This window comes from Mya arenaria, chromosome 5 (assembly GCF_026914265.1).
Source record: "Mya arenaria isolate MELC-2E11 chromosome 5, ASM2691426v1".
Classification (NCBI taxonomy): Eukaryota; Metazoa; Mollusca; class Bivalvia; order Myida; family Myidae; genus Mya; species Mya arenaria.
In genome coordinates this window covers 18,078,964-18,106,424 of record NC_069126.1, presented here as the reverse complement: position 1 = coordinate 18,106,424, position 27,461 = coordinate 18,078,964, and the positions used below count along the sequence as shown (strand labels likewise).

At 33.3% G+C, this 27,461-nt stretch overlaps 1 protein-coding gene across 3 annotated transcripts in view; it reads left to right on the top strand.

Annotated features, from left to right (window-relative positions):
• Positions 1 to 22,764, top strand: part of LOC128234471 (neurogenic locus notch homolog protein 2-like) — a 50,489-nt gene extending 27,725 nt beyond the window's left edge. For 2 of the 3 annotated variants that reach the window (XM_052948732.1, XM_052948731.1), the window contains 11 exons: positions 10,105 to 10,203; positions 10,815 to 10,913; positions 11,521 to 11,619; positions 11,799 to 11,921; positions 12,414 to 12,536; positions 18,862 to 18,984; positions 19,172 to 19,294; positions 20,220 to 20,339; positions 21,250 to 21,349; positions 21,493 to 21,545; positions 21,881 to 22,764. In XM_052948732.1, coding sequence (XP_052804692.1) covers positions 10,105 to 10,203; positions 10,815 to 10,913; positions 11,521 to 11,619; positions 11,799 to 11,921; positions 12,414 to 12,536; positions 18,862 to 18,984; positions 19,172 to 19,294; positions 20,220 to 20,339; positions 21,250 to 21,349; positions 21,493 to 21,545; positions 21,881 to 22,110 — 1,292 coding nt within the window. In that variant the 3' untranslated portion in view covers positions 22,111 to 22,764. The remainder of the gene's footprint in view (positions 1 to 10,104; positions 10,204 to 10,814; positions 10,914 to 11,520; positions 11,620 to 11,798; positions 11,922 to 12,413; positions 12,537 to 18,861; positions 18,985 to 19,171; positions 19,295 to 20,219; positions 20,340 to 21,249; positions 21,350 to 21,492; positions 21,546 to 21,880) is intronic. The other variant, XM_052948734.1, reaches the window with a different exon arrangement.
• The last annotated feature ends 4,697 nt before the right edge of the window (positions 22,765 to 27,461 follow it).

Sequence of the window (27,461 nt, the reverse complement as noted above, 5' to 3'; positions counted from 1 at the left end):
ATTTTTATTTTTTTATAACACATAACACAATTACGGTAGTAAGAAGCCATTGAATTGCTCATTTCAGTCCTTCACATTTACATCTAGTCTCTGTAGACAGGTCCATTTTCCTTATACAGTTGATGACGAAAAGCATCTGCGAAAATATTTTTTGCAGTCATTCTTCTCATGCTTGTTTTTGTTGAAGTGATCTTTTCTTAACTATGGATGCTTTTGTCTGAGACTATGACATCTATCTTCCTACCTGATTTTTTTTTATTTGTACTGCCAACATTTTCCAATAACTAACGGCCTGTTGGTTATCAAATCAGTGCGAATTAAGATTTCAATGTCGCAGGTATAAAAATTAATGATAGCGTATTTTATTCGTTCGAACCAAAGAGCAAAAATTTATTGAGTCTTATTTTTTTTTAAATATTCTCATTAGTGTGTGTCCGTTACAAATAAATTCCACTCCACACATCCAACATATTGTTTTCAAAATCAGAATGAAAATCTCATCATGTGCTTAAACAAATAGTCTACTCACTGATGGATTTGGCAATTTACGTCTTTGAATGTTTTTCTTCTTCACTGGTTGATTCTTTTGAGGACTTATGATTTGTTTGTTAGCTCGTTTGGGTTGGCTTAAATAGACGAAACAACATATCAGACACTAAACTATAATTTGCTTGCATAGTGGTCATTTAAAAGGACAAGGGTTGGCAGCGATGCCAAAGTCCATTGAAGGACCAACATTTAAAATGTTAAAAAAATCAATCTATTCTTAGTTTTGAAGTTCAATATTTAACAAGCATGATTCATACCAATTTATCCATTGCAACATAAAAGCTGTAATTAGGAGTTGAGCATATTTTACGATATAAGATTTTATCAGATTTCAAATCAAAATGCTATAAAGTCTTTAAACAAAAAGAGTATATTTGTGACTGAGTCAAATTTATTGAAACTGTCCAATCATTAATGTCTTGGGGCTTTGTATTGATAACAGCTATATTTAAAAAGATATTTACATATTTGTGACCCGGAAATGATTTCTCATCCACTACTTTTCATTATTTTCCTGAAATACTTTTTGATTTTATTTGACAAGGTATACTAAAGAACTCACAACATTGTTCACTAGGTAGTCTGGTGCATTTTGACATAAAAAACAAAGTGATAATGTCAACAGACTTTTTAGAATAAATGTAAAAGTTTTTTATCCAAAATATAAATCTTCTATTGTAAAATTTGTTATCTACCTACTACCCAAAAACATGTCGCCAAAAATATATGTGTCACTCCCCTAAAAGCACGTTCCTTAAAACTATAAAAACCTTTTTAAACGTTTTAGTTTTTGACCTTCCCCACCCACTTTTGCATCGTTGCCGGCCCTTTACGACAATTGGTCCATTTTCTAGACAAAAATAGCTTACATACATTAAGAAACAAATATAATAGCTGTTAAAATATATAACAATGAAGTATTAGCTGTACACTAGTAAAAAAAATATCATTAAACTGTATTTCTACACAAACGTATTTCGTACGTTTGTCGCGAAAATGTATACAACAAAACATATTTGCTCATTACTTCAATATGTTGCTATGTTATTTTAAACAATAATGTTAGCGTAATAGATTGTTATAAAAGTTATTATACTTCTTACTTCGCTTGAACTCACCTTAAATAAACGAAACAACGCTTCAGTTTATTTGGCGCATTATTTCGACAAACATGGCGGGAGTTCGAAATTACTCCCGCCAGTGAAAAGCGTTTCGTCTTAAATGCGTAACCTTTAGAAAATAGCTACGTTAGAATATGGCTATTTTGTAAATATTTGAGAGACAATCGATTACAAGCAAATCAATTGCATTTTTCCCCATTCTCAGAGATCATGATCCATCTAAATTTATTTCTAATAAATAAACACGTAAGCGATACCGGAAGTTGAAAGAAAAACCCTGGACATCGCCTTGCGTCATTGTCAATGATTGTAGGGTCGTTTTTAATTTAGTGAACCTAGACAAAGGTACATTTAACCTGTTTAACAAATAATTAACCAGTCTTGACCTCATGTGCTCGTCACATTGCCTGGAAACAGTAGTATATATGTAAAAAAAATAATACTTTTATTTATTTTATTTGGTCAAGATAGTGAATATATGACATTTTAAAAAATATTCCACAATTTTTCATGAAAATATATTCACTATCTTGACAAAAAAAATAAAATAAAAAAAGTATTAAAAATAAAAAAAATATATTACTGTATCCAGGCAATTTGACCAGCACCTGTGTGTGGAACAGTCCGTGGCACCTTACATGATACATATGATATTTGTTGTGCTTTAATTAAAATAAATTTAATTTTAATGTTCATGTAATTTTGATATGGAATTTTCTTTAAGCATGTTATTTTTTTTAAAATTGTAATCTTTGGGTTATGAACGGGCCAAAAGTGTTACTCTAAATGCACCAGTCAGTTGTAACCACAACTACCTGCCTAAATATAGCCAAAACTAAGGTTGTAGTATTCCGTAAAAAAGGACCTGTTCAGACTAATGAAACATGGGTCTTTTGTGGCGTACCACTTGAAATAGTTGACGACTTTAACTATCTAGGCACCGTTTTTAACTAGGCTGTAAAGGCTATGAACGTATTAAACAAAACTATTAACAAATATGACGTACCTCCGCAAATTGCACTTCAAATGTTTGACTCATTTGTAGGTTCGATCCTTAACTATGCGAGTTCTGTCGGGGGGGGGGGGGGTAAAAATAGAAAAATATAGAAAGGATCCACCTTAAAAGTTGCAAATCGCTTCAAGGAGTAAAGCAACATTCATGTAAAGCGGTTGTTTACGGAGAATTAGGGCGTTATCCAATATATTTTAACAGATACGTGCTAATCATTAAATATTGGTTTAAAGTACAACAGTCTAATATATTTTATTAAATTTGTTATACCGTAAATCAGGAAATGAAATTTTAGTCGTCTGTGTTAATCCGGGGAATTATAATGTCAAATTCTTTGCTCTAGTCTTTAAACAACGTTTAATTAATAGTTTTATACATTAGTGTCGTTCTGATATTGCCAACAGTGTGAAATTCTATATTATATACTTGCATCTGCACAGTACGTTTGGCATGGCTGATCATCTTAATTTATTATATAACAAAACAAATAGAAAATACCTCACTTAATTACGTGTATAATTAATAAACATGAAGATTGATAATTCATTTAGTGTACATTTGATTTCAGCTTTTGGACAAGAGACACATATACTTCAACAATCATAGAAACAAAATAAAATACTACAACTCACTCCTTTCGCCTCTCTTACTCACATATTATCATTCATTAAGTGTTTTAAAATGAGTTACTTAAAATATCTCAAGGCAAATGGAATAAAAAGTGTACCGGTTACATTAAAGCTGCACTCTCGCAGATTTACCGTTTGGACTACTTTTTTTATCTTGGGATGTGCCAATATATGCGTAAATATCTGAAAGCCAGTGATATAAATATATATGCAAAAAGCTACAGAAACATGCTCAGTAGAAAAAAGTTTAAACATAAACCCGGTTTAGTGGCAATGGGCAAACGCCAAAGACATGGAACACAAATTCACAAACAAGAAACCTAGAACAGCACAAAACTCTACAAACAGCACAGTGCATATATTTCCGTTCGAAAATTAATGTTTTATAGCTAAAAGCGTTACTAACGGTTTAAGACAAATGCACAAAACATCAAATTTCGAACTTAAATATGAAAAAGAGATTCTAAGCATTTGCATTTGTGACTCCTCCAAAATTCTTCTTTGTAGTCAATTACCTTGCAAAATATCCAAACGTATTATATATCATCTATTTTGTATTGATCTTTGAATACATAAAATTACCCTATGTGACTATATTAAATTTATGGCTACATATAGAATTGCGTATGCATCAAAAGCTTGTTAACATTGTGCATACCTTCACAGTAGTAGAAAGTAGTTTTATTCTGTTAAAAACATTGCTTTTATGTTATTTGCAGATTCTGATGAGCGCGCAGCCTGAAGTCAGCCGCTCTAATTAGACTCAATGAACGATATACACCCGGATACAAGCGTCTAGATGATCGAGACTAAATTGACAACATTTCACTTCCTGATTCTTGAAAATTTCGTCAACAAATGACAATTCTACCACCATTTAAAGTTTGATTAAATTTTGAACAAATGTGTTTGTTTAAATTTGGCTACCGCTAAAAGTAAACGTATATACTGGAAAAAAAAATATGCTGAATTTTATCTTGAATGACAGTGATTATCCAAAGTGAATTTGGTTCGGACATGTTTGACGGGAATTCGGATGAACGTAACATTGACAAGATAGTTTCCAATCGGTCATCTATACCTACTACACCTGTCTAGGTAAAAACTTCAGGTGTGTTTTTTTAACTTCTTTGTTGTTTTGCTGTTAATATAGCAAATATGATGTATTTTTTGTATTATTTGTTTCCTTCAGAAATACTGTATACATTTTATGATTTATGCATGTTTGGTTTTATTTTGTTACAGATCTGAATATGGTGTTTATTTAATTCAAATGCAATGCATGTACAGTAAAAGAAAAATAAAGTTTGGCCAAGAGACGAGCACCACCTTTCTTGTGTTATCATCAAACTGTTTCAGTAATGCATACTACATTATACGACAACGAACATTTATGTATCTGGATCTGGATCTGGATGGTACGTTGCAGGGCCTTTCAGCATGTAAGCAACGGGAGAGAGGAGTTAGTCCAAATGGAATACGGCTGATTTGAAACCGTCAACTGTCTTTGCTTGCGCAACACTATCACTGAATTTATACCAGTCAAAAATTGTTCGTGGGAAAAATGATTGGTTATAACTTAGGGTTTTACACTGCACAGTTTTAAAGCATATAGAATGATTTATTGTCTGATTTGTAATAATGTTATCAGTGGCACAATTCTCAAATGTCTTTGCTTTCACTCTGCGTTTATTTGCTCGGACAGGCGTTAAATAGTCTTGGCATGTCAGGGCTGGCACCAGCCCCCCGACCACCTTATAAAACATCGCCAGTCTGTTGGCTTTCCTTCGGTCCTGGAGTGAAGATAGTTTCAGGTCTCGAAGCATTTGTGTGACGCACCCAGGGGACCTGGTGGTGTAGTCGCCCGTGATAAACATAGCGGACTGTTTTTGGACCTTCTCAAGCTTGTCAATGTCTCTCGGGAGGTATGGATCCCAGATGATCGAACTGTATTCCAGGATAGAGCGTACCAAAGACAGAAATGCTGTTTTGCGACAGGATTCAGGGCAGTGTTTCAGGTTCTTAGTTCTTAGAAATCCTAGAGTTAAGTTTGCCTTCTTGGTAATCTTGCTGATATGGGCACTCCATTTCAGGTCGTCTGATATGGTGACTCATAGGTATGGTTTTTCTGGTGCTTGTTGAAGGATGTGGATGTTCAACTGGTAAAATCTGGACGACTTCTGGTTGATGCTCATTATGTAGCATTTATTCGCGTTAAAGCGCATTCCCCAGGTATTGGCCCATGTTTCAAGCTGACGGAGGTCCTGTTGGAGAATTTCATGATCTTTGCTATTTTTGATTGTTCGGTACAGCAGGCAGTCATCCGCAAATAAACGTACTGTTGACTTAACTGAGTCTGGTAGATCATTAATATGACAAAGGAAGAGGAGTGGGCCGAGGACTGTGCCCTGTGGTACGCCGGAGTCAACTGCGGCTGGTTCGGATTCTTCACCCTCTACCACTACATTCATGGTCCTGTTTGTCAGGAAGTCTTTTAGCCAGTTGTTTATGTTGCCGGCGACTCCATACAGCTGAAGTTTGTGTAGAAGTTTCTTATGAGGCACGGTGTCAAAGGCCTTGCTGAAATCGAGTATGGCCATATCAATCTGTGATCCAACATCATGCCTGGAGAGGAGGTCGTGGACTGTTGTGAGTAGCTGGGTTTCACAAGAAAAGCCAGATCGAAAACTGTGGTTTAATGAGGTCAGGATGTTGTTTGCCTCTAGATGGTCCAAAATATGTTTACAGATGATGTTCAAGGAGTTTACAGGATAAACACGTTAGAGATACTGGTCTATAGTTTTCGTCTAGGTGTACATCACCTTTCTTGAATACAGCGGAAATGTAAGCGTTCCTCCAGTCTGAAGAAAGTGAACCTGTGTCAACTGAAAACTGGAAGATGGTGCATAAGGCAGGTGCTATCTGGTTGGCGCAGGTCTTCAATACAAGGTTTGATATCTTGTCTGGTCCCAGGGCTTTGGAAGTGTTGATTTCTGTTAAGAGCTTCTTGATCCCTTTCGTAGTAACGGTAAGAGGGATTGTATGAGACTTACTTCTCTTGGATGTATCTGGGAGTTGTGGGTTGCTATCGTCCCCGGTGAAGACGGACTTGAATTGGTCAACCAGGATTTGGGCCTTCTCTTTGCCATTGTTGACTAGCCTTCCTGCCTTCTTGAGGGGTGCCACACCAACGCTATCTTGTCTTCTGGATTTGACGTACCGCAAGAATGGTTTCGAGTTATTCTCTGCGAGTCCTTTCTGAATAGTGTTGTTGATGTGGTTGACCTCAGATTTCTTGAAGGCTTTCTTGCATTCACGTTGGTACTGCTAGAACAGACCACACTGTTGGGTTTGCTTAGCGTGTTTGTATAACCTGGACTTCCGCCTTGTCATTTTCTTCAAGTCTTTGTTGAGCCAGGGCAGTGATTGGCTTTTTTCTGAGTTTGGATGGAATGTACGTAGTGATAGACTTCTCAATGCCAGATTTGAAGAAGTTCAATAGACTTTGAACAGAGGTTTTATTTCTACCTGCTTCATCAATAACTGCCTTAGAGAGGTCTTCCATGTCTTTTTGTATGTTTTCACAGTTTGCTTTAGAGTAGAGGAAGGTCTTACGTGGTTTTTATTTTATGAACTGGGGGATGATGTTAATGCCTGCCACAACCATAGCGTGATCACTTATACCTGGGACAAAAGAAGAAGTTTTTATCAATGAGGGGTTGTTGGTGAAGACCAGGTCAAGCATGTTGTTATCTCGAGTTGGCTGGCTGTGTACCTGAGTAAGGCGGTGTTCAATGGAGAGATCTATCAAAGCCTGTTGTACTTCCCTGTCGGCTGCACCCTTGTTGACAACCATATTGGATCAGTCTATGTCTGGGCAATTGAAGTCGCCGGCCAGAATGATGTGTTTTTCTCGTGCTGAAGTAGTAAGTTGACGTAGATATTCATCATGTTTTAGGATGTCGTTTATGTTTCTGTGAGGCATATAGAAGGAGCAAAGGTAAAGGTCCTTGCTTTTCCACGTCTTGATCTTCGACCATACTATCTAGCAATCGGTTGAGAGTTATGGTTGTGCATCCATGGTGAGGTTATCTCTAGTGGCGGTAAACACACCTCCGACACGTATTATACTGCTTATGAAAATTTCAGATTCCTCCGACGCAGCGAATCATGAAATTCCTGTCCCCTTGAGGCAACGCTTGTGGTGGAGGCCTTGGTCACCAATGAGTCAATGTTCGTGGACAGTAGGATGACGCTAAAAATTAACCTGACTGACATTCATATGTGCTTCATGCAATCCCATGAGTGTTACCATTCACACAAAAAACATCAAACAAGCCAGATTGTGTATATTTTATAAATATTAGTCAAAAAGATAAAAAATTGTGTCAGACTGTGTGATTGGAAAAAGGTATTTAATCAGAAATTGTGTTGCGAAAAAATGTTTGTAGATTTTTTTAGATATTCATGTGTACATTTAAACTATATATAGAAATCATTGAAGTGTTAAATATTTATGCTGAAAACAATATTGCATATTCTTGTATTTTCATGAAATATTCCTTGCTATATATGAAAATTGACACAATCAGTATTTGCAGTACAACAGAAGTAAAAGTGTCTTTTATATATATATTTTCTTAATTACTTGTCTAAATTTGAACAAGATATCTAAAACAAAATAAGGAAAATCTGCAAGTTTAAAAAAGATAGGCGTTAAATTCTGAGAAAGTCTAAAATCAATCTGGCGCTGGCTGGAATTTTCTGTGACATATTTTCAGCTGAAATGGTTAACAATACGGTGTAGGTTTTTTGTAAATTCTCTTCCAGTACTAAGATGGCTACCAAGGCCGATCGTATAAGAATGATAGCTGTAGTTTATATTTGATTGCAAATGCCTATATTCATTTTGTGAGTTATTTTTCAAGTCACCTTGTCTAGCCATTTCCATGGCATGAGATATGTATTTTAATAGATAATTATTTTTAACCAAGTTTTCCTAAGGAAAAGTGGATAACCTAGTAAATATATTTGGATATGTCATTGGGCAGGCAGGTGGCTGTGACCAGTGATGATTGTGTCCAGGCTTTAACTTAGCCATGAATAGGGTATTTTGAAAAAAAAACTTTTCAAAAAGGTTTAAAAAACTGGAAAACTGGTTTTGAGTTCTCTCATTTATGAAATAGTTTAAAGAAACACATTTGCTTGATCCCAAATAGCATTTGTTTGATATCAAAACTAATATTTGTATAGAATTATCTTTTAGGGTTATCATTCTTTCACTTGATGTTATCCTTGTGTTGTTTACAATATCATTGTTTAGTTAATAAGTGAATAAAATGTGAGCAAAAGTGAGTTAAATGACTATGTATAATTGTTCGCTTTTCGTTCGCTCCTCTTTTTGCTCAATGCAAAACAAATATCTTTATTATTATTTCGCTCGCTCGCCCCATTATTTTTTGGAAAAAATCCGATCAATTTGGTGTGGCCTTACTGAAACATACTGGGCTTTTAAAAGTCTAGAAACATTACATGAATTATTTATACAATTTTATTTCCAACCAGATGTTAAAAAACTTTTTTTATAAAAAGGCAAAACAAAAAGGTCAATGTAGGTGATCTCAATTTCAAAGGAATACATGTGTACAGGCTTATTTAACATATATATTTTAATATACCTGATATTAGCAAAGAATGAAATTTAGTTTATTTTGATCATTAAACATGATGTTTGTCAAATTCATTTTTCATTTCAAACACAAATTATTTTCAAAGTTAATGGAAAGAATTGTTAAGATAATTCTGTAATGAAAGCAGTTTTGTCTTCGCCCTTTAAATCTAAACAACACTTTTTTTCATATTTAACATTTTGCAACATGTTTTTTTTTTTTTTTTTTTTGGGGGGGGGGGGTTATGTTTTTTTTGTAACAAAGAAATAAGAATATATTCTATATTCCCACTGAGATGTTTTGTAGATGTTTGCCATGGTTTATTATCATTTTTAATTGTTATATACTTCATTGCAACATGATTGATATATGATTATTCTTAATTATTTTCTGTTTGTAACATATTCTTCAAATGCATTTGTGTACTTGATATCAAATGCATAGAATCTTTATTTAAATTAAATAAGAAAACCAACTATAAACTTAGATATGATATATAAAGTAACCAATGATTTTTAATGTATACAATATTATTGTAAATGATTGTGAATATACTAAATAAATTATTTAAAACGGGGTGAAAGACTTCCAAGTTGCATTCACTTCTACAAATAACATTTCCATTTTACTCCAAATATGTTTCACTTAGTCATTAAGTAAACTTTAACCTTAACTTTAACTTGTCCGGTAATAACAATTTAAGCCCATAGAGGCAGCGCCTTAGTTCATATTATACCACGAAGGATGAATAAATGTCGAAAACAATGGTACGTATGAAGGTAAACGAGTTTAATATGTTTATAATGTACAGAAAACAAGGTAATTATACCTTATGAAACGATTGTAGACCAAAGCAAATCTTAAGGAATTCACCAATAATTCAATAATTTTGCGTTATAAGCGCGTAAACACAAGGTTACAAAAGTTGTTATTAGTAATTAATCTTTTCCATAAATGCATTAGACGGAAAGAAGCTTAAGGTATATCACACAAATTGTTTGCTTGTTATGCATGTATATGAATTAAAATATACATCCAACTAGTAAATTAAAAATAATAATTGCAATCATTTACTTCCAATTTAAATTCATAAACAGTCAAGCAATATTTCCTTCTCTTTTTAGCAATATGTTTCGGGTCGACCAGTTGCCCAAATGGCGGAATATGTATAGCCCCAGACACGTGCAGTTGTCGTACTGGATTTTCCGGAGCGAAATGTGCAGGTACTTTTTCATTTTCTGCAATCGGATTTATGTTTAAATACAGATATTATTTTAGGAATTTGTATTGTACGCAGCTGGTCAACATTGAATAATACTAACATATGCAAGATTTTCACAATGCTGTACATACTCCAATCACTTAACCATTTGATTCAAATACCACAATTAAAACAATTGTTTTAGTATACCATAAAGGATTAATACAAGTCGAAAACAATGGTACATATGAAGAATAACGAATTTAACTTGTTAATAAGGTGCAGAAAACAAGATAATTCTTCCTTGTGAAACGATTGTAGACCAGAGCAAATTTTAAGGAATTCACCAATTTTTTATCATTTTTGCGGTTTCAGCTCGATAACAGGCGGTTACAATATTTTTTATCAGTGATTAACATTTCAAATAAATCCATTATTCAGTAAGGAGTTAATGGTTTATCACTTGAAGTGTTTGTTTGTTCGGCTTGTGTACGGAATGAAATTTACATTAAACTAGACAATTTAAAATAATATATGCAATCAATTATCAAATACTACTTACAAACGTTAATTTATTGAAACCACCAGTTTACATCATTTAACAGTCATACAATACTTTTCTTTTCTTTTCAGCAATATGTTTCGGGTCGACCAGTTGCCCAAATGGCGGAACATGTATAGCCCCAGACACGTGCAGTTGTCGTACTGGATTTTCCGGAGCAAAATGTGCAGGTACTAATTCATTTTCTGCAATCGTTTTAATGTTTAATGGAGATATTTTTTTAGGAATTTGTATTGTTCACAGCTGGTCAACATTGAATAGTACTAACATATGCACGTTTTTCACTATGCTTTACGTACTCCAATCACTTAACCATTTGATTCAATAACCTCAATTAATACAATTATTTTAATATACAATAAAGTATGAATACATGTCGAAAACAATGGTACTTATGAAGGATAATGATTTAAATTTGTTAATAAGGTGCAGAAAACATGGTAATTCTACCTTAAGAAACAATTGTAGACCAGAGTAAATCTTTAAGAATTCACCAATAATTTAATAAGTTTGCGTTTTCAGCTCCTAAACACATGGTTACAATATTTTTATCAGAAAATAATATTTTCAATAAATGCATAAGTAAGTAAATAGTCAAAGGTTTATCGCTCAAATTGTTTGTTTGTTATGAATGTGTATGCATTGAAATTTGATTTAAACGAGAAATTTTAAAATAATAATAGCAATCAATTATCAAATACTATTTACAAATGTGACTTTTTGAAACCTTCAATTTACATTATTTTACAGTCAAACACTATTTTCTTCTCTTTTAAGCAATATGTTTCGGGTCGACCAGTTGCCCAAATGGCGGAACATGTATAGCCCCAGACACGTGCAGTTGTCGTACTGGATTTTCCGGAGCAAAATGTGCAGGTACTAATTCATTTTCTGCAATCGTTTTAATATTTAATGGAGATATTATTGTGGGAATTTGTATTGTACACAGCTGGTCAACATTGAATAATACTAACATATGCAAGATTTACACTATGATATACGTACTCCAATCACTTAACCATTTGATTCAAATATATTTTTGTATAACATTTAAGACATTGACGAGTGTAATTCTGGCACAGCGAATTGCAGCCACATATGTACCAACACACCAGGTTCATTCTGGTGCTCATGTATAAGCGGTTATAATTTAACGAGCGACGGCAGAACATGTTCTGGTTTGTACCTTTAATTATGATTACTTAATATAGGTAACATTGATTACAGTTTGCAAGATTAACTTGAATTCAGAATCCTATCTCAATACTGAGTAACGAGTTTGGATGGTCAAAGATCAAGGTAAACCAAAATCAGCGAATTCGCATATTTCTTTCTGACAATACTTTCTGATGATTTTTAAAAGGAACATAGAATTTAATACATACGGCTTATTTTAATTATTGTCTGCTAGGTCTAGGTCCATGGCCTTTAATATGATCGATATTAATTCTACGGTACTAGATGCTGAGTGCAGTTTACTTTAGTATACATATAAAGCACTAGTCGTTCATTAGTTGCCGGTTATATTAAAAAAAAAACGTATAACATGGACACTGATTGAATTGGAAAGCAAATGGCCATCCTAAATGGCGCTTTCAAATTGTCAAATGACAAAATATACTTGTGCTTCTTCTATTCATAAATTTCGATTTGATCTCTTTTACTTTCAGATATTAACGAATGTAGTTCCGGTGCATCGGGATGTACCCACACATGTACCAACACGCAAGGCTTATTCTTCTGTTCATGTAAAGGCGGCTTTAGTTTATCGAGCGACGGAAGAACATGTTTTGGTTTGTTCCAATTACCTAAAATATTGTAATAGAATATAACAAAGCTTACATTGCTTACAATTTCGATTTCAAAATTATTTCTGGAATACATATAATATGTCTGGGTGGTCAAAATTCAAAGCAAACCAAAATTATTTAAATATGATCAGAACAAAAACGTTATGAACACATCTAAACAAAAGCCACAAATTCACCTTGTGGTTTCTGACAATCGATTCTTACACAATCCTTTTTAAATGGAACCCAGTATCTAATACGAACGACTGATAATAGTAATCATCCGTTGGGCCTTGCTTAACGGCCGTTAACATTATCGATATTTATTATACAATTTTAGATTGCTTAGCGCAGTTTTTAATAAATATAAAGTATAATTCGTTATATTGGAAATACCAACTATTTAATGGCCACTGGCCAAATTGAAAAAAAACAGCCATTCTAACAGGTTGCTTTCAAAATATACACTTGCCTCTTTTATATATTGACTAAGATTTCTTCTGACCGTTTCATTCCAGATATTAATGAGTGTTTTTCCAGCACAATCAGATGTAATCACTAGGGATGCAAACGAATGGCAATATTGATATTCGAATATTCGGTTATTTTTTCGATCGAATTTTTCGAGTATTCGATTACTAAAATACATATTTTAGATGTTGAAGTAAACTATTATCATTATTCGCTAAAGTTATAGCCGGAGCATTTAACCATGCTTTGTCATAGCTAATACGCGCGGCGGGCCCTGATTTTCCCCAAATGAGTCTTTGGAAGGTCCCGTTTTCAGAAAGAAAAAAGCAAAACATTATGAACAAACAAACAAAAATCAAATAATTTCAATTCCACTGCCTTCATATTTGTAATTAATGTGAAAATAGATGGATTCCTGATCAAATGTCGTTATGATGGTCTCTCCGTAGGACGAGAATCCTCGTTCAGGGATTGACCTCTACGGAAAATAAATATGAAAATAAAAACGCGCGAACTAGTAAAACGATTAAAAGAATAAATTATGATTAGGATTCTTCTATTGTTCATCAATAGAGGAAAAATATCCTAAAACGCTATTCTATACAGTTACATTTTAATCATGAACATTGTATAGAACATTGAAACCAGTTTAAAGCACATGCATGTAACAACATTATTGTACACATGTCATTCATATCATAAAGGCGATTTGAACAATGTTGCACAGCTAAATGTAAATCCAAGACTGTTAGCTGTGCGCTGATACCTTGGTGATGCACTTTATTGGAAGAAGAAGACATCACATACGAGTTTTGAGGCCGATTCCTTTAATCCTGAATTAGCATGGCCATTTAAATTCACCAAAGATTATTCAAATTTGTTTGATGTCACATGTCTTAGCAGTTATTGCAAAATTACAGCGCATGATTATAGGGCCCAAAGATATGTCCCTAAATGACATATGACGCGTGTATAGTTTATTACATTCACACCTCTGTACTCTGTCATTAGGGCTCAATCGTTGTAAAAACAAGACAAACAAACAAATACACAAGAACAGAGTTAAAGGCCATAGTGATTTTATATTCTATTTATTCAACGTATTTTTTCGAATATTCGAATACGGATTTTGATATGTGAGTAGCAAACGTTTGATCGAATATTGAAATATTCGTAATAATCACACAAGGCTCGTTCATCTATTCGTGTAGACGCGGCCATAGTTTATCGAGCGACGACAGAACATGATCTGGTTTGTTCCAATCACTTAACGATATTATACATTGCTTACACTTCGCAAAATATTCCCGTTTTCAGAATCCTAACTGGAATACTAATAACGTCTTTGAGTGAATTAAAATAGAAAGGAACAGTATATATTTAAATATACTTTTTATTTCCTCCATAATGCTATGAAGAGCCAAACTACAGTTTATATATGTACAACATACAAGTTTACAACATGACAGTGTGCCATTTAAGAAATATTTAAACAACATTCACACTTATATTATTCATATTCGAGTACATATGTTGTAATTCCACAAAAATGGTATAACCAGGCCTGTGTCTTTTTCATATTGCTTTATCAATATTTACTTTATTGTATAAGTGAACATAAAGCACAATTAAGAGACCAAATTTTTATATACACACTTCCAGACAATATCCACATTGCATGCGTCCTAGATACGAAAAAAATATATAGATAAATTTGTTTAATGAATATCACATCCTTTCTACAGATAAATAATATCTATAAATAGTCATAACGAAATATCAGTTATGATGTGCCAGCCAAAGATATGCTGGTTAATGTCACATAAAAGATTCGACATTAATTCTCCAACGTCCTCACGTGAGCACAAGGACATCAACTGTCGCCGTTTCTCAGCATAGATTACATGTTTGTTCACTATGGTCTTCCACCATGATTTCGACGGGAATGTACCATAGTATATATAATCACTAATATAGATTATACTTCTGTAAGAGTTTATATATTTCAGTTATGAATCAAAGGCTGTGATGGTCATAATGAATGAATCTCACCAGCCTATGATTAAAACTGTTTTAGCGAGATACGCATTTGGTAAGCGACATAGCTGTCCAAGGAACTGTAATTTTCTCTTGTTATTTCGAGTCTCCACTGATGTAATATCAATTGCACATAGCGCAAAGTCCGTGCTTACTGTGTGCTTAAATGACTGTATAAAATTAACACAGAACATATGAGAACTCTCCATTTTGACGATATTGTTTTTTTGCATATGGTTGTCCATCACTCACTGCCAATTAGCAGTTTTGGTATAACAACGCTATTGTATATAGTTCTAAGGGTTATCGCGTTTAGTGAATATTGGTTAAGCCCGCTGTTACAAATGTACCTCGCAGTTTTTGACATGAGGTTGAGAGGAATGCATCACACAATAGTACAAGGTGCTTATAGCTATTAACTTCAGATATTATAGTATTTCCAAGTTTAAAGCATCGATTCATTTTAGCACGTCCACGATCGTTGAAGACAATAACGGTACACTTAGATGCATTATATTCATAACGCCATCTTTTAGAGTCAATATCACATATCCTTAACAGATCAATCAGTCCGTTTACAGAATAGGAAGCTTAAATCATGTCATCTGCTACAGTGATGTTGCCAACTTCCATTCGATATTAACATATACCTTGTTCACTGGCTTCAAGCTCTTTAATGAGGCCGTTGATATACAGGATGTACAAAATCGGGGAACTCCAACCGCGTTGGCGCGTTCCTTGTAGTATATCATGTAGGGAGAATATAGACCTTGATTTTTAACATAACTTGTTTTATACATTTCTGAGTAGGCGAAAAGTGTTGTTGGGACTAGATAGCACATAAGTTAATATTTTATACGCTTACATTTTTTATGACAGTAGGGACTTCGAAAAACGGCATTCTGAAAAAAATAGTTTTCCTGTGGCGTTTCAATTGGTTTGGCTAAAGAACATAAGCCCGCTTATCCTTATTCTGCTGAGCCTGTATGCTTTCTTTCATGGATGTTTAACTCGCCTTTAATATTTTATGATTTCTCATAATGTCAGCAAAACATCAACTGCATCGAAATTAAAATAATGCTGTGCTCGTTTCAGATAGTATTTTGTAAGTGATTGGCTGGAAAAATGGTGGTAGCACTATTTTTGCAACATACATACGTGAGTAAGGAAACATAACTTAGGACATATAGATAGGTGTACACGTAATGTTTTTGAATATCACTGTAAGCGAAATTGCGTAATTCAAGGACGAAATTTAGCAAAACATGGCCAAAAGATTTCCGCTAACTTCGCCTCGATTGAAAACTTGTGATACGCATTTCGAGTAAACTACAACTTATGACCAAATAATAGAGGAAATTGGGCTCTTATACATGATCGCTGCTAGGAAATGTAAGTGATTAATAATGAAGCGAAAACAACGAAAAAACATACAGTTTTACTGGGCTCTGTCATTTTACAGTGCTTAGTATCAAGACAATGTATCACGTGATAACCGCCTCTGTTTATTAAATAGGAAATGCATGGCAGAGCCATGCATAGTGTGCACTATTTGTTTTTAAATGCACACTTCATGTATCCACAGCAGAAGGTTTGCTTATTTACTAGATGAAGTGATCGGAAATGAGTTCAAACACGTAATATGTCTTGAATTAAGGGCTTTAAATAAACAATGTAAAGCATGTTAATTGTTTTCTGCTTATTGCCCTCGTTCCACCACAGGGTGCATTTCGTTATTTCTCTTATCAAACTGTAAATATCGAACACTGTTTAAAAAGTAAGATTATTATAAAATAACGAAACTATTCGAACCAATCGTACACGTTTAATTTGTTATCAATCAAATAATCATTCTTTAATAACGTACTATTCTATCTTCCTGAACATGAACATGATAATGAGTTCGTAAAGGTGGCAGGCTCAATATATATGCAAAAAGCTACAGAAACATGCTCAGTAGCAAAAAGTTTAAACATAAACCCGGTTTAGTGGCAATGGGCAACGCCAAAGACATAGAACACAAATTCACAAACAAGAAACATAGAACAGCACACAACTCTACAAACAGCACAGTTCATAAATAATATATATATATATATATATATATATATATATATATATATATATATATATATATATATATATATATATATAAATAATTGGTATGTTTATCAAGAATTGTTAGGTACCGCCTTGGGACGGTCAGTAAAATCTAAATTTACTGGGGGTTTAAACCAGTTTATGTCATATTTTAAATGATTGTTTTATGCTCAACTTATGTAGTACACTTGATGCTGTTTTAAGCTGTACGCCTCTATGTATGAATATGTATTGAAATGTAACGCACTTTTGAACGTATGTGCCATATGAAAAGAGTGCTATATAAATGTTGAATAATAATAATAATAATAATAATAATAATAATAATAATAATAATAATAATTATAATAATAATAATAATAATAATAATAATTATAATAATAATAATAATAATAATAATAATAATAATAATATTAATAATAATAATATCTGGACAACATGTCCTGTAATAAAACATGTACACCTTTTCTTGAACTGCTCATACATCCTTCTCACTCGATCACGTCGCCTTGCAAATATCAAGCATGCGTTGAAAACTGGTTTCAAAGAATTAATACGATGGACAGAAAAGTCAAATATAGTGATTTTCGGGACCACCGAAATATTTTCTTATTCTGTATCTGACTTCTTGCTCTTTCAAAGTCAAAAGTGAGCTCAATATAACAACTCATGTAGCTTCATATAACCCCTGGCCAAGCGCTCGAACAAGTTGTTTTGTTCTCAAAGAATATGGGTGCTTTGGCATCAAGTTTTGAAATTGAATCCTTCACAATTTTAGTTCACAACGTTCAAACTACTGCTGTCATATTTTTCCATCTCGCGGGTGCTTAAATTATATAGATGCCGTAATGCAACTTCTATTTTTTGACAACGCTATCTGTATATCGTTCCTAATAATTGTACTCCCTTTTATTTGACATAAAGCTTTGCGTCTCTTATGCTCATATGACAGCCAAAAGCTTTCTTTTTCTGGACATTCATAGTTCCAGCCTATGCATTGAATATACCGAACCCTCTTATCTTGGTTTGAAGCGGATCGACCGTTAAGTTTCTGTGGACCTTTTGTCCATAGTTCACACAATTCATTGAGGTTGACGCAATATTTACATATGAGGCCAAAATGACTGGTAGTTGGAGCACGAACAGGTCTCGTTTCAGCACAATCTGGTCGACTTTAACATGTCTCAAGCTACCGTCCTCAACCTCTGATTTTTCTGTCGATGCCAATGCCGGGGGAGGGGGGGGGGGGTGGGGGGAGGGAGGGGGTATTACCACAAGAGTTTTCATATACATATTTAAACTGATCTTGCGAACTGCTTACGTTATTGTAGCAACATGTGTTCATTAAATGCATCTTGATTAATACCCGATTTAATCTATAACCTAATAGAAATTCTACAATTATCAGGATTATCAATTCGAGGAAGCAATATACAAATGAAATGTTGTATGCGTCTAATAGTACTAGATTCGCTCCAACAATTATAGAACATGCAGGGATGACCTTAAATACAACAAAAACAAAATGCTAAAATAGTCAAAGCACCAACTATTGACCATAAGGCTATATTTAAAAGTAGCAGAAAAGAGCCATAACATTGCTACTTAATATAAAGCTACTGCATTTAGTAATTTTATATATCAATAAAATGCTTATGTTGAATCACTATCTATATACTAGAGTTTTTTTCTGACAGTGAGTAATTTGTCATTATAATAGATGATGATGAATGCGATGGCAAAACTCACTTGTGTGACCACAATTGTACAAACGAAAAAGGGACCTATAGCTGTTCCTGTATGGCAGGATATTTGTTGGACACAAATAATCGCACTTGTTCAGGTAAGTTTGAAACTCAGTTTTGAGAAAAGTTCACGGAATATTATAAAACAAGGGACACACCATGTAGCCAAACAATTTACAAAGATTCTGTTTTATGGGACAAGTCCAAATAACACAACATGAACTTATAATCAGTGCTTTACTTTTTTTAATAGATCAATATATAAATGGATCTTTGTTTTTCAAGATATTAACGAATGCCTTCTCGACACAAATGAGTGTGAACAAGTGTGTACAAACGAAATTGGTAAATACAAGTGTTCCTGCAGATCAGGGTACATTCTGGATACAGACGAACGAAGATGCATAGGTACGTATAACGTTGGGAAAATGCCTTCAATCCTTAATCCATTGTCATTATGCATTGTATGACTATTATAAATGTATCTTGCTTTACGGAATTCCCAATGCAAATAAGGAATTAAACGAAAGCAACACAGACTTTTCAAAACGTTCATTTCATTTTAATATTCAATCATAATACTGTTGTCATTTTTATGTGACTATATCGAGATTGTTTTCTACATACATATATGTATGTATATCAAAATTGAGCTCAACAATTTAATATCTAACATGGCAACGCATGAAAAGAAATAAGCTTTACAAAGATGCAACATTTGTTGTATAATTATTAATATATGAAAATATTGTTGTTTTTTCTTCTGCATATGATGTAACATGTTTTATATTAATATTGCTGTTTTTTATCATATAAATTGCTAAACAGTACATTGATTTTGCCTTATTAAGGCAATATTTTCTAACAGCTTGATTTCTTTAAAGAAATTGCATACGACGTTCATGCTTTGATTATCAGAAACATTTCGCATCAAAAACAAAATTATACGTCGAAAGGCCTTTGTTTAAATGAAAACTGTAACAATTTTCTAATAATGTTTCCCTTTGTTAAAATCAACGCCTTAAAGCACCAAACCATAAAGCAAAGTCTGCAAAAGTGACTCCTTCGAAAGAGCGCACCTCAAAACTCAAATGGAAATTGATATTGTTATATATGTTTACTTGAGGACTTCCAGCTAGCTCGTCATACGACAGCTCCTTAATTATAGACTGTCGCAGTTGCATTGACATTTTACCAAGATCAATTAAAGCACTCTTGTATTAAAACCTTTTACTTCCTTAAAAAGCATTTTAGCCAGAAGTGTACCGTTAAATTTGATAAATATTATACACTTTCAATTAATGTTTTGCTTGCTTAACTGATGTTATTATAGATGTAGATGAATGCAATGGAACGTTGAAGTGTGATCACATCTGTACCAACCTGAATGGGACGTTCAAATGTTCCTGTCGATATGGACATATTCTTGAAACTGACAACCAAACATGTTCAGGTTTACAAAAATACTGTTTGTTGTATCCTAACTCAGTTAACATACAAATCATAACGACTATTTTGGGGCATTTCTTTAAGTTAGGCAATACACATATTACTTTATAAATAATATGTTAACTTCCCAAAACTAATCCACGATAACAACTACAAATAAATTGAAAAACAGAATTAACATGAACATGTCAGCATTAAAGAAATACCCAAGGTATATTGTTGCATGACGTTTACCGATAGAAATAAGTTATATTCGTGTTTTATTCTTAGTTCTTTTTTCACTAGTAAAACCTCAAAGATGGTCTGGTGTAAATGGCCTCTTACAACCTACATCATTTGTTTAATATCACTTCCTACGGCTGTATAGTACACATATTGAAATACACTCTAAATCCTATCACTCACGACACAACCATCATGCCATACATGCCTCATGAACTTATATCCAAACTATACTTAATTTCGATTTAATTGGGATGTTCCGACACATGTTTAGTATGCACGATACTACAGTCAAGTGTGCCTAGAAACTGTTTGAATATTGTAAGTCAGTACTGATGATTGCAGATTACTATCATAACGCTCCGGTATACCCTATATCCGTTAAAATTCGGCCCACCATTGACATGTTTAAACCAAATACGTTTGAGTAGTTCTTCATCACTACTAGATCAAACACTCTAACCAAATATCTAACACAAAAATAATATGTTTAGTACTTCAGAACGTTTAGGTAAAACAGACAAGTGAATTGTTATACATGAATGATAATGAACTGTTTGCCCAATAATGAACAGTTATCATAATAAAGAACGAACATTGCAATTTAGTTTGACAATATCTTAAACGCTTTATTTCTCAACGCCAATATCAATCTGAAATAAATCAAGACATTGTATTTGATGTATTTTCAGAGTTGACTTCTACCAACATGGCGTTGACAACTTCTCTGTCTGCATCTGGAGTAATAGTTGTTGTTGGCGTTGCTGTCGTTGTATTCCTTGTATTAAGGAGGTAACGGGAACAAACAATTTGTTCATTTCATTTTATTGTACATATTTGCATACGTCTGAATTGAAAAAGTACCCATTGATCATTGATTGTGTATTTCATTACAGAAAATTTAAATTGTAGCAAATTGTTTTACTCTTTAACAGATACCGCTCAAAGACTGGGGCAAGAATGGAAAACGCAGTTTCTTATAGCCAAGGTTTTTTCATTATTTCATATTCAGCATTCTTGTATTTGGGCATCACAGATATGTTTATGGTAACGGATATTCTGGAATAGTAATAGTTAATTTTCAGCTGTTCTTTGCATAAAAACAATAAATACTAATTATATACTTGATGCAAAGACAAACATGACGAATTAATCCATCAACTTATATAATATTATCATCATTTAACAGGATTGTCAAAACAGTGAGCGAGATATGTTTATATCGTCTGTGTTTTGTTCAAGCGATACGCATTTTCAGTGGTTTAAAATGTTAAATTGTTGAAAGATTTTGATTGCAAATGTTTCATATCTTTTGCTTCTCAGAAACGGTTGCCTTTGAAAGGCTTCGAGCGACGACAGATCCGACCTGTGAAAACACTGAGAATCCATACGATTCTTTATCGGGCGTACCGGAATACTGTGAGGCTATGGACAAATGCCAACAGGGTAAGGAAGTATCAACAGCAAACGCCATGGGAAATCCTGTATACACAAACACCAATCTGAGGTCTGATGCGCCTCAAAAACACATAAAAGGCACTGAAAGCACGTAGATCTACACTTGTGTTGAAAAAGATGGAACTACCGAGTCCATTTCCTGGATTAAAATCTGATATCCTTATAACGAGGAAACGAGAAGGTACCTGTGCTGGGGTTTAACCAAAAACTCTTTGGTCGTGAGGCGGGCACCACTCAAACCACAAGACCAATCGCACACACTCTACTTACTTCAAGCAACGAGCTAATATTCATTGAAATTGATAAAAACAGAAGCGTTTTATTTCTGAGCTTATTTTTCTAAATATTGATTAATAAGCGATTAATACATTTACGAACTGCTCTGTATTGTTTAATTAACGCGATATGTGTTTCTATAAAAAAAAAATTGCTCTCAGTGGTTAACTAATTTTATACAACGTATGATCAACATGCCTTAATGTAATTGAATGAACAGTGTTTTGACTATAAATACAAATACCACTATCTCATTAATACAGCTTTACCAATAACACCTCTGTATGAATAACAATAGGTTTTTAATCCTTACACTGATAACTGTTAAAACATTATTTTAATACACACTATGTCATAACCGTTTATTTCAACTTGTGTTTTATTGTTTAATTTTTACTTATTTGCTTTGATTAGAAACTTAAAACCATTATTCGTGAACATATATGTCATATTTCAAATAAAGGGGAATTGGGTCACAATTAGTTGTTTGTGGAAATTCAATCAAAAGATTCATATAAATACATCATTCACAATTGTTGAATGTCAATTCCTTTGAATTTTATCGACCTACACACAATCGAAAAAAGGCTTGAAACTAGAGTATCCAAATAATGGGAATGGAGTAAGGGATAAACGTCAATATCATAGTCCCAAATATTTGCGGTGTTATCTTGTATATTTACGCCAAATCATCGTATAAGAGGAGACAATATTTCGAGGTCTTGGGCATCAAATGATATGAACACAACTTGCCCTAAAACGCACCCGCAAAATGTTGATTGACCTTTTTTATCGACTTCCAAACACAACTTCTTCACAAAGATCTAAAGAATCAATCGACATGGCTCTAAATACACTTACATAATGGTCTTTCATGACGTCACGTCCAGCGTTTGCAAAGGAAAATGTCTGGAAAATTATTTATTTAATTCATATTTAACGCTACAGTGTTAAAACAGATTATGTAAATATTAAGATGCAAGTGTACAATTCTAATATATTTATATAAGTATTATCGCAAATGTCCGTAAAACATGGATTAAACGGTGATTTAAAGTGTTTTGGTAACCGGCGTCGCATTTTTGACGAAACGGCAATTCAGTTCAATGAACACGTACAGCGGTTACACTGTTACTGTTGAAAACACTGGAATTGGAAATCTTTTCCGGTTTAACACAGTAACCTACGAAGTGTTAAAGGCTGCCGCAGAACAAGTCTACAGATCGGGAGAAATGCAAGGCTATGGCTTGAAGACGAAGTTCATGGCAGAAAGCAGCGTATTGTTGAGACTACTAAATTTAAGGTCAACAAAGGTTAGAGATATTAAACCTTAAACATGTACCATATGGCCTGTTCATGTCTTGTCAATGGACAGAAAGCAGAATTGTTCCATGTAGATCATCTGCCAGAAATAGTATATTTTATCGAAAATAATTTAGCTGAAAGGGGCGTAACTGTGCAAGATATCAATTTGTTGTTAAAGGAGTTGCTGCACCCATCGAACCTTGCTATGCAGCCTGAAGAAGAAACAGTGACTATTATTGACTGCAACAGTGAAGTTTAGTTAAGAATGCTAACTGATACCGAAAGCCGCGTAGAAAATTCGCAGGAAACTTCAAGTACAATCGAAGTCGATGCCATAGATTTCCAACATCCCATCTCAGAAACTGTTTCTTTTCGCAAAGGTCTACAAGAAACTGTAAGTCGTTTATTCCCCAGACAGAAGAAATAAATGCTCAACTACGGGATGAAATGGTCAGCGTCAAAATACAAAATGAAACAAACTCTGTTTCGATTGACCGTCACTTTGAAGATGTGGAATCGAGTACTATGCAGTAATCGTTGTACTGTATTAAAAGCATGAACGAATACAATGCTAAGAAATTGCAAGCGATATCTGACGCAGTGAAACAACTAAATGAAACATTAAAATCGCAGAGTAAACCAGTTTCGAAAAAAATAACATCTCCGAAAACAACTTTTGAAAACGACGTGAGACCGATGGAGCACAAAACAAAAACACCAGTGATTTTAATACTAAAAAGTATGGAATTTCGCCGCCTGCATCCAAAAGTTGAACTTGACGTTTATCTTGGCAAGAAGTTATCACGCATTTGAACTAAGTTAAATGTTTCAAGCAAGGAAGAGTGGCATCCCGTTATAATCCTGTTCCTGCTAATTAGCCTAGGAAGTTTTATATAAGCGACTGAATGAGATGTTGTCGCATCATGCGCCACTGAACAAAAAAACGAATCAAAATAAGAAACACATCCGGCCTGGTTTACTGACGTAATTATGTTGGTTATAAAAGAAGGAAATCGATTCAAAACAGTGGTCACTTTAAAGAAGTAAAGTTACTCGATTAGTACGTGAAACCAAAAAGATTATGACAATAAATCTGTTAAAAACTGTAAAAGATACTAAGGTGTTCAGAGAACATCAGAGAGTTGAATTATCATAATGAAACTGTTAACAATACTAGTATAATATTACCACAATGCCTTCATGCAAACTGAATAAATGTTGTTGGCGATGCACACATATTAGAGGTGTTGAAAAAGCATTTTACTGACATATTCGATTGTATCAATAAACCAGTGTTCATATATTTCATATTATTCAAAAGCTTGGTACTAAATTAAATAGTTTACTAAAGGGACAGTACTTTGATATATTTTACATCACCCCATTAGATGTAAAAATGTATATTGATAAGCTTAATAAGGCAAAAGCTACATGATAAGATGGAATAGGGTCTAATATCCTAAAACATGTGGTGATTGTATTGTTATATCACTAACGTCCATTACAAAAAATAGCATAAGGCAAGGAATATTTCCATACTCATTAAAAGAGGCTGAGGCTTTGCCTTTTTTAAATCTGTTGATCGCAATGATCCAAATAATGTTAGAACAATATTCATCCCTAGGTTTAGAGAAAATCATTCTTTTCACATAACGTTGATAAAAATAACTGATGATAGGATTAATTGAATCGACACTGCAAACTATATAAGTGCTCTCTTTCTTGATTTACAAAAGACGTTTAATCTAGTAGATCACAAAATACTTTACATAAATTGAATTATACAATTGAAGCGATTATTCAGTTCAACTGAAAACTTCGTATTGATAAGATAGACACCAAATTGTGGGATTCCCAATGTTCACGAAGATGTATAAGGTCTGGAGTTTCTCGAGGATCCATTTTCGGGCATATTATTTTTCATATATATATTTATGATATTACCTTAGAAAAAAAAAAACATCTTTGATTGGCTTATATGCAGATGGTACTACACTATATGCAAAAAGTTCAAACAAGCAAGAAATTAAACGTACTTGCAAATAAATTTAGATATAGTATCTAAGTACTGCAAGATAAATAACATGGCACATCCACTAAAAACGAATTGCAAGTTACTGGGTTCAAATGCAAAATTAGAAAATGCATGTGCACTCAAAATACTTATAGACAATACACTTATTTAAAATGTAACTTCGAAGAAATTGCCTGGACTCATTATTAATTCATCATTGTCGAGGAATGCAAGTTGACTCTATCTGCAAGAAAGTCAATGAAAAGATAGCCCTTTCAAAAAAACTACATTACATTTTAACAGATCAAAGATTCATTCAAGATTCAAACATATGTATTAAGTAACGTAAACATATTGTTTCTTGTTACATGATAAGTTAAATTTACATTATATATCACGTGACATAACCATTTCTAATCAATAACTTGCATATTAAGTATATAGATGAAAGAGAAAATTATTACACATATGTATGCTTAAATAACGATATCAAAAGCGGTTGGACTGCTACGTTATTTATTCATCCAACAAAGAACAATTTAAATCCATTTCTATTATTGCACTACAATGTTAACAATATTAGAACGTATAACAAATGCTTCATGAATAAATTTACACAACCGTAGGAGAACATTAGTATTAACTGTTTGTAAAAGTTCAATGAATTTGACAACACTTGGTTTTACATAGTAGGTTTTCGAAAGATACTTTTTCCGAATATTTTCATATGTTTTACAAATACAGACCAAATGATACTTATCTTCAAAATCACCAATACCACATATTAAACAATACCGTTGCTCATGATTTATTCTATCATTGCCGTATCGGCCAGTTTCAATACGTAAAGGGTGTGAAGATAACCTTAATTATGTAAAAGCAATGCGGTAAGTTTTCGGTACATTGTCCAAATAAACTGAAATTCAAATATATGTTTTAATTGTCTTTACATAAATAAAACAGGGCTAATATGTACAGAGTTAAACCATGTTTGTTTGAACTGGTCTAACAATCTTTGTTTATATAATACATGGAAATATTTTACATTCGTGAAATTTGGGTGATACCAAATATCCGTAAAACCTGCATTACCTAATAAAGTCTTTACATTTGATGCCCAATTACTTTTACCTCTTGCAACATCAACCAACATACTTTCATATAAACGCTGTACAATAATATTATTATTTTCTAATATTTTACACCAAAACTTGATAATTCTAACATATCTATTAATATACAAGGGGTATCTACCTAGCGCGCCATACACAGCTGCTGTACAAGTTGAGATTTTAACATGCAATATTGTTTTGCAGAATTTCAAATATATACGTTCTATTTCATTATTTTTACTAAACCCCCATATCTCACATCCATAATTTAATATTGAAACAACAAAAGAATCGAATAATTGACAAATAGTACTTGGCTTAAGTATAGAAGGTTTGACATTCACTAACAAAGCATTTAATGCCTTTAGACCTTTACCAGCTAAAGTGCTTTGATTTAGAACGAAACTTCCGGTATAGTTGAATACAGTGCCTAAGTAATTAAAATTATCTACAACTTCTAAAGGTTTATCTCCATATAGCCAGTTCTTAGTAACTTTAACATTGCCTCTTTTTCTAAACACAATGACTTTACTTTTATCAGGGTTAACTTCGAGTCCCCATGTTTCGCAGTATTCATATAAAAGATTAATACTTTTTTGTAATTCTTCAACATTTTTGCCAAGTATAACCATATCATCAGCAAATAGCATTAATATAAATAATATATCATCTATTGTAATACCACTATTGATATTATCTTGTAAAAACATCTCTAAATCTTCTAGGAACAAAGAAAACA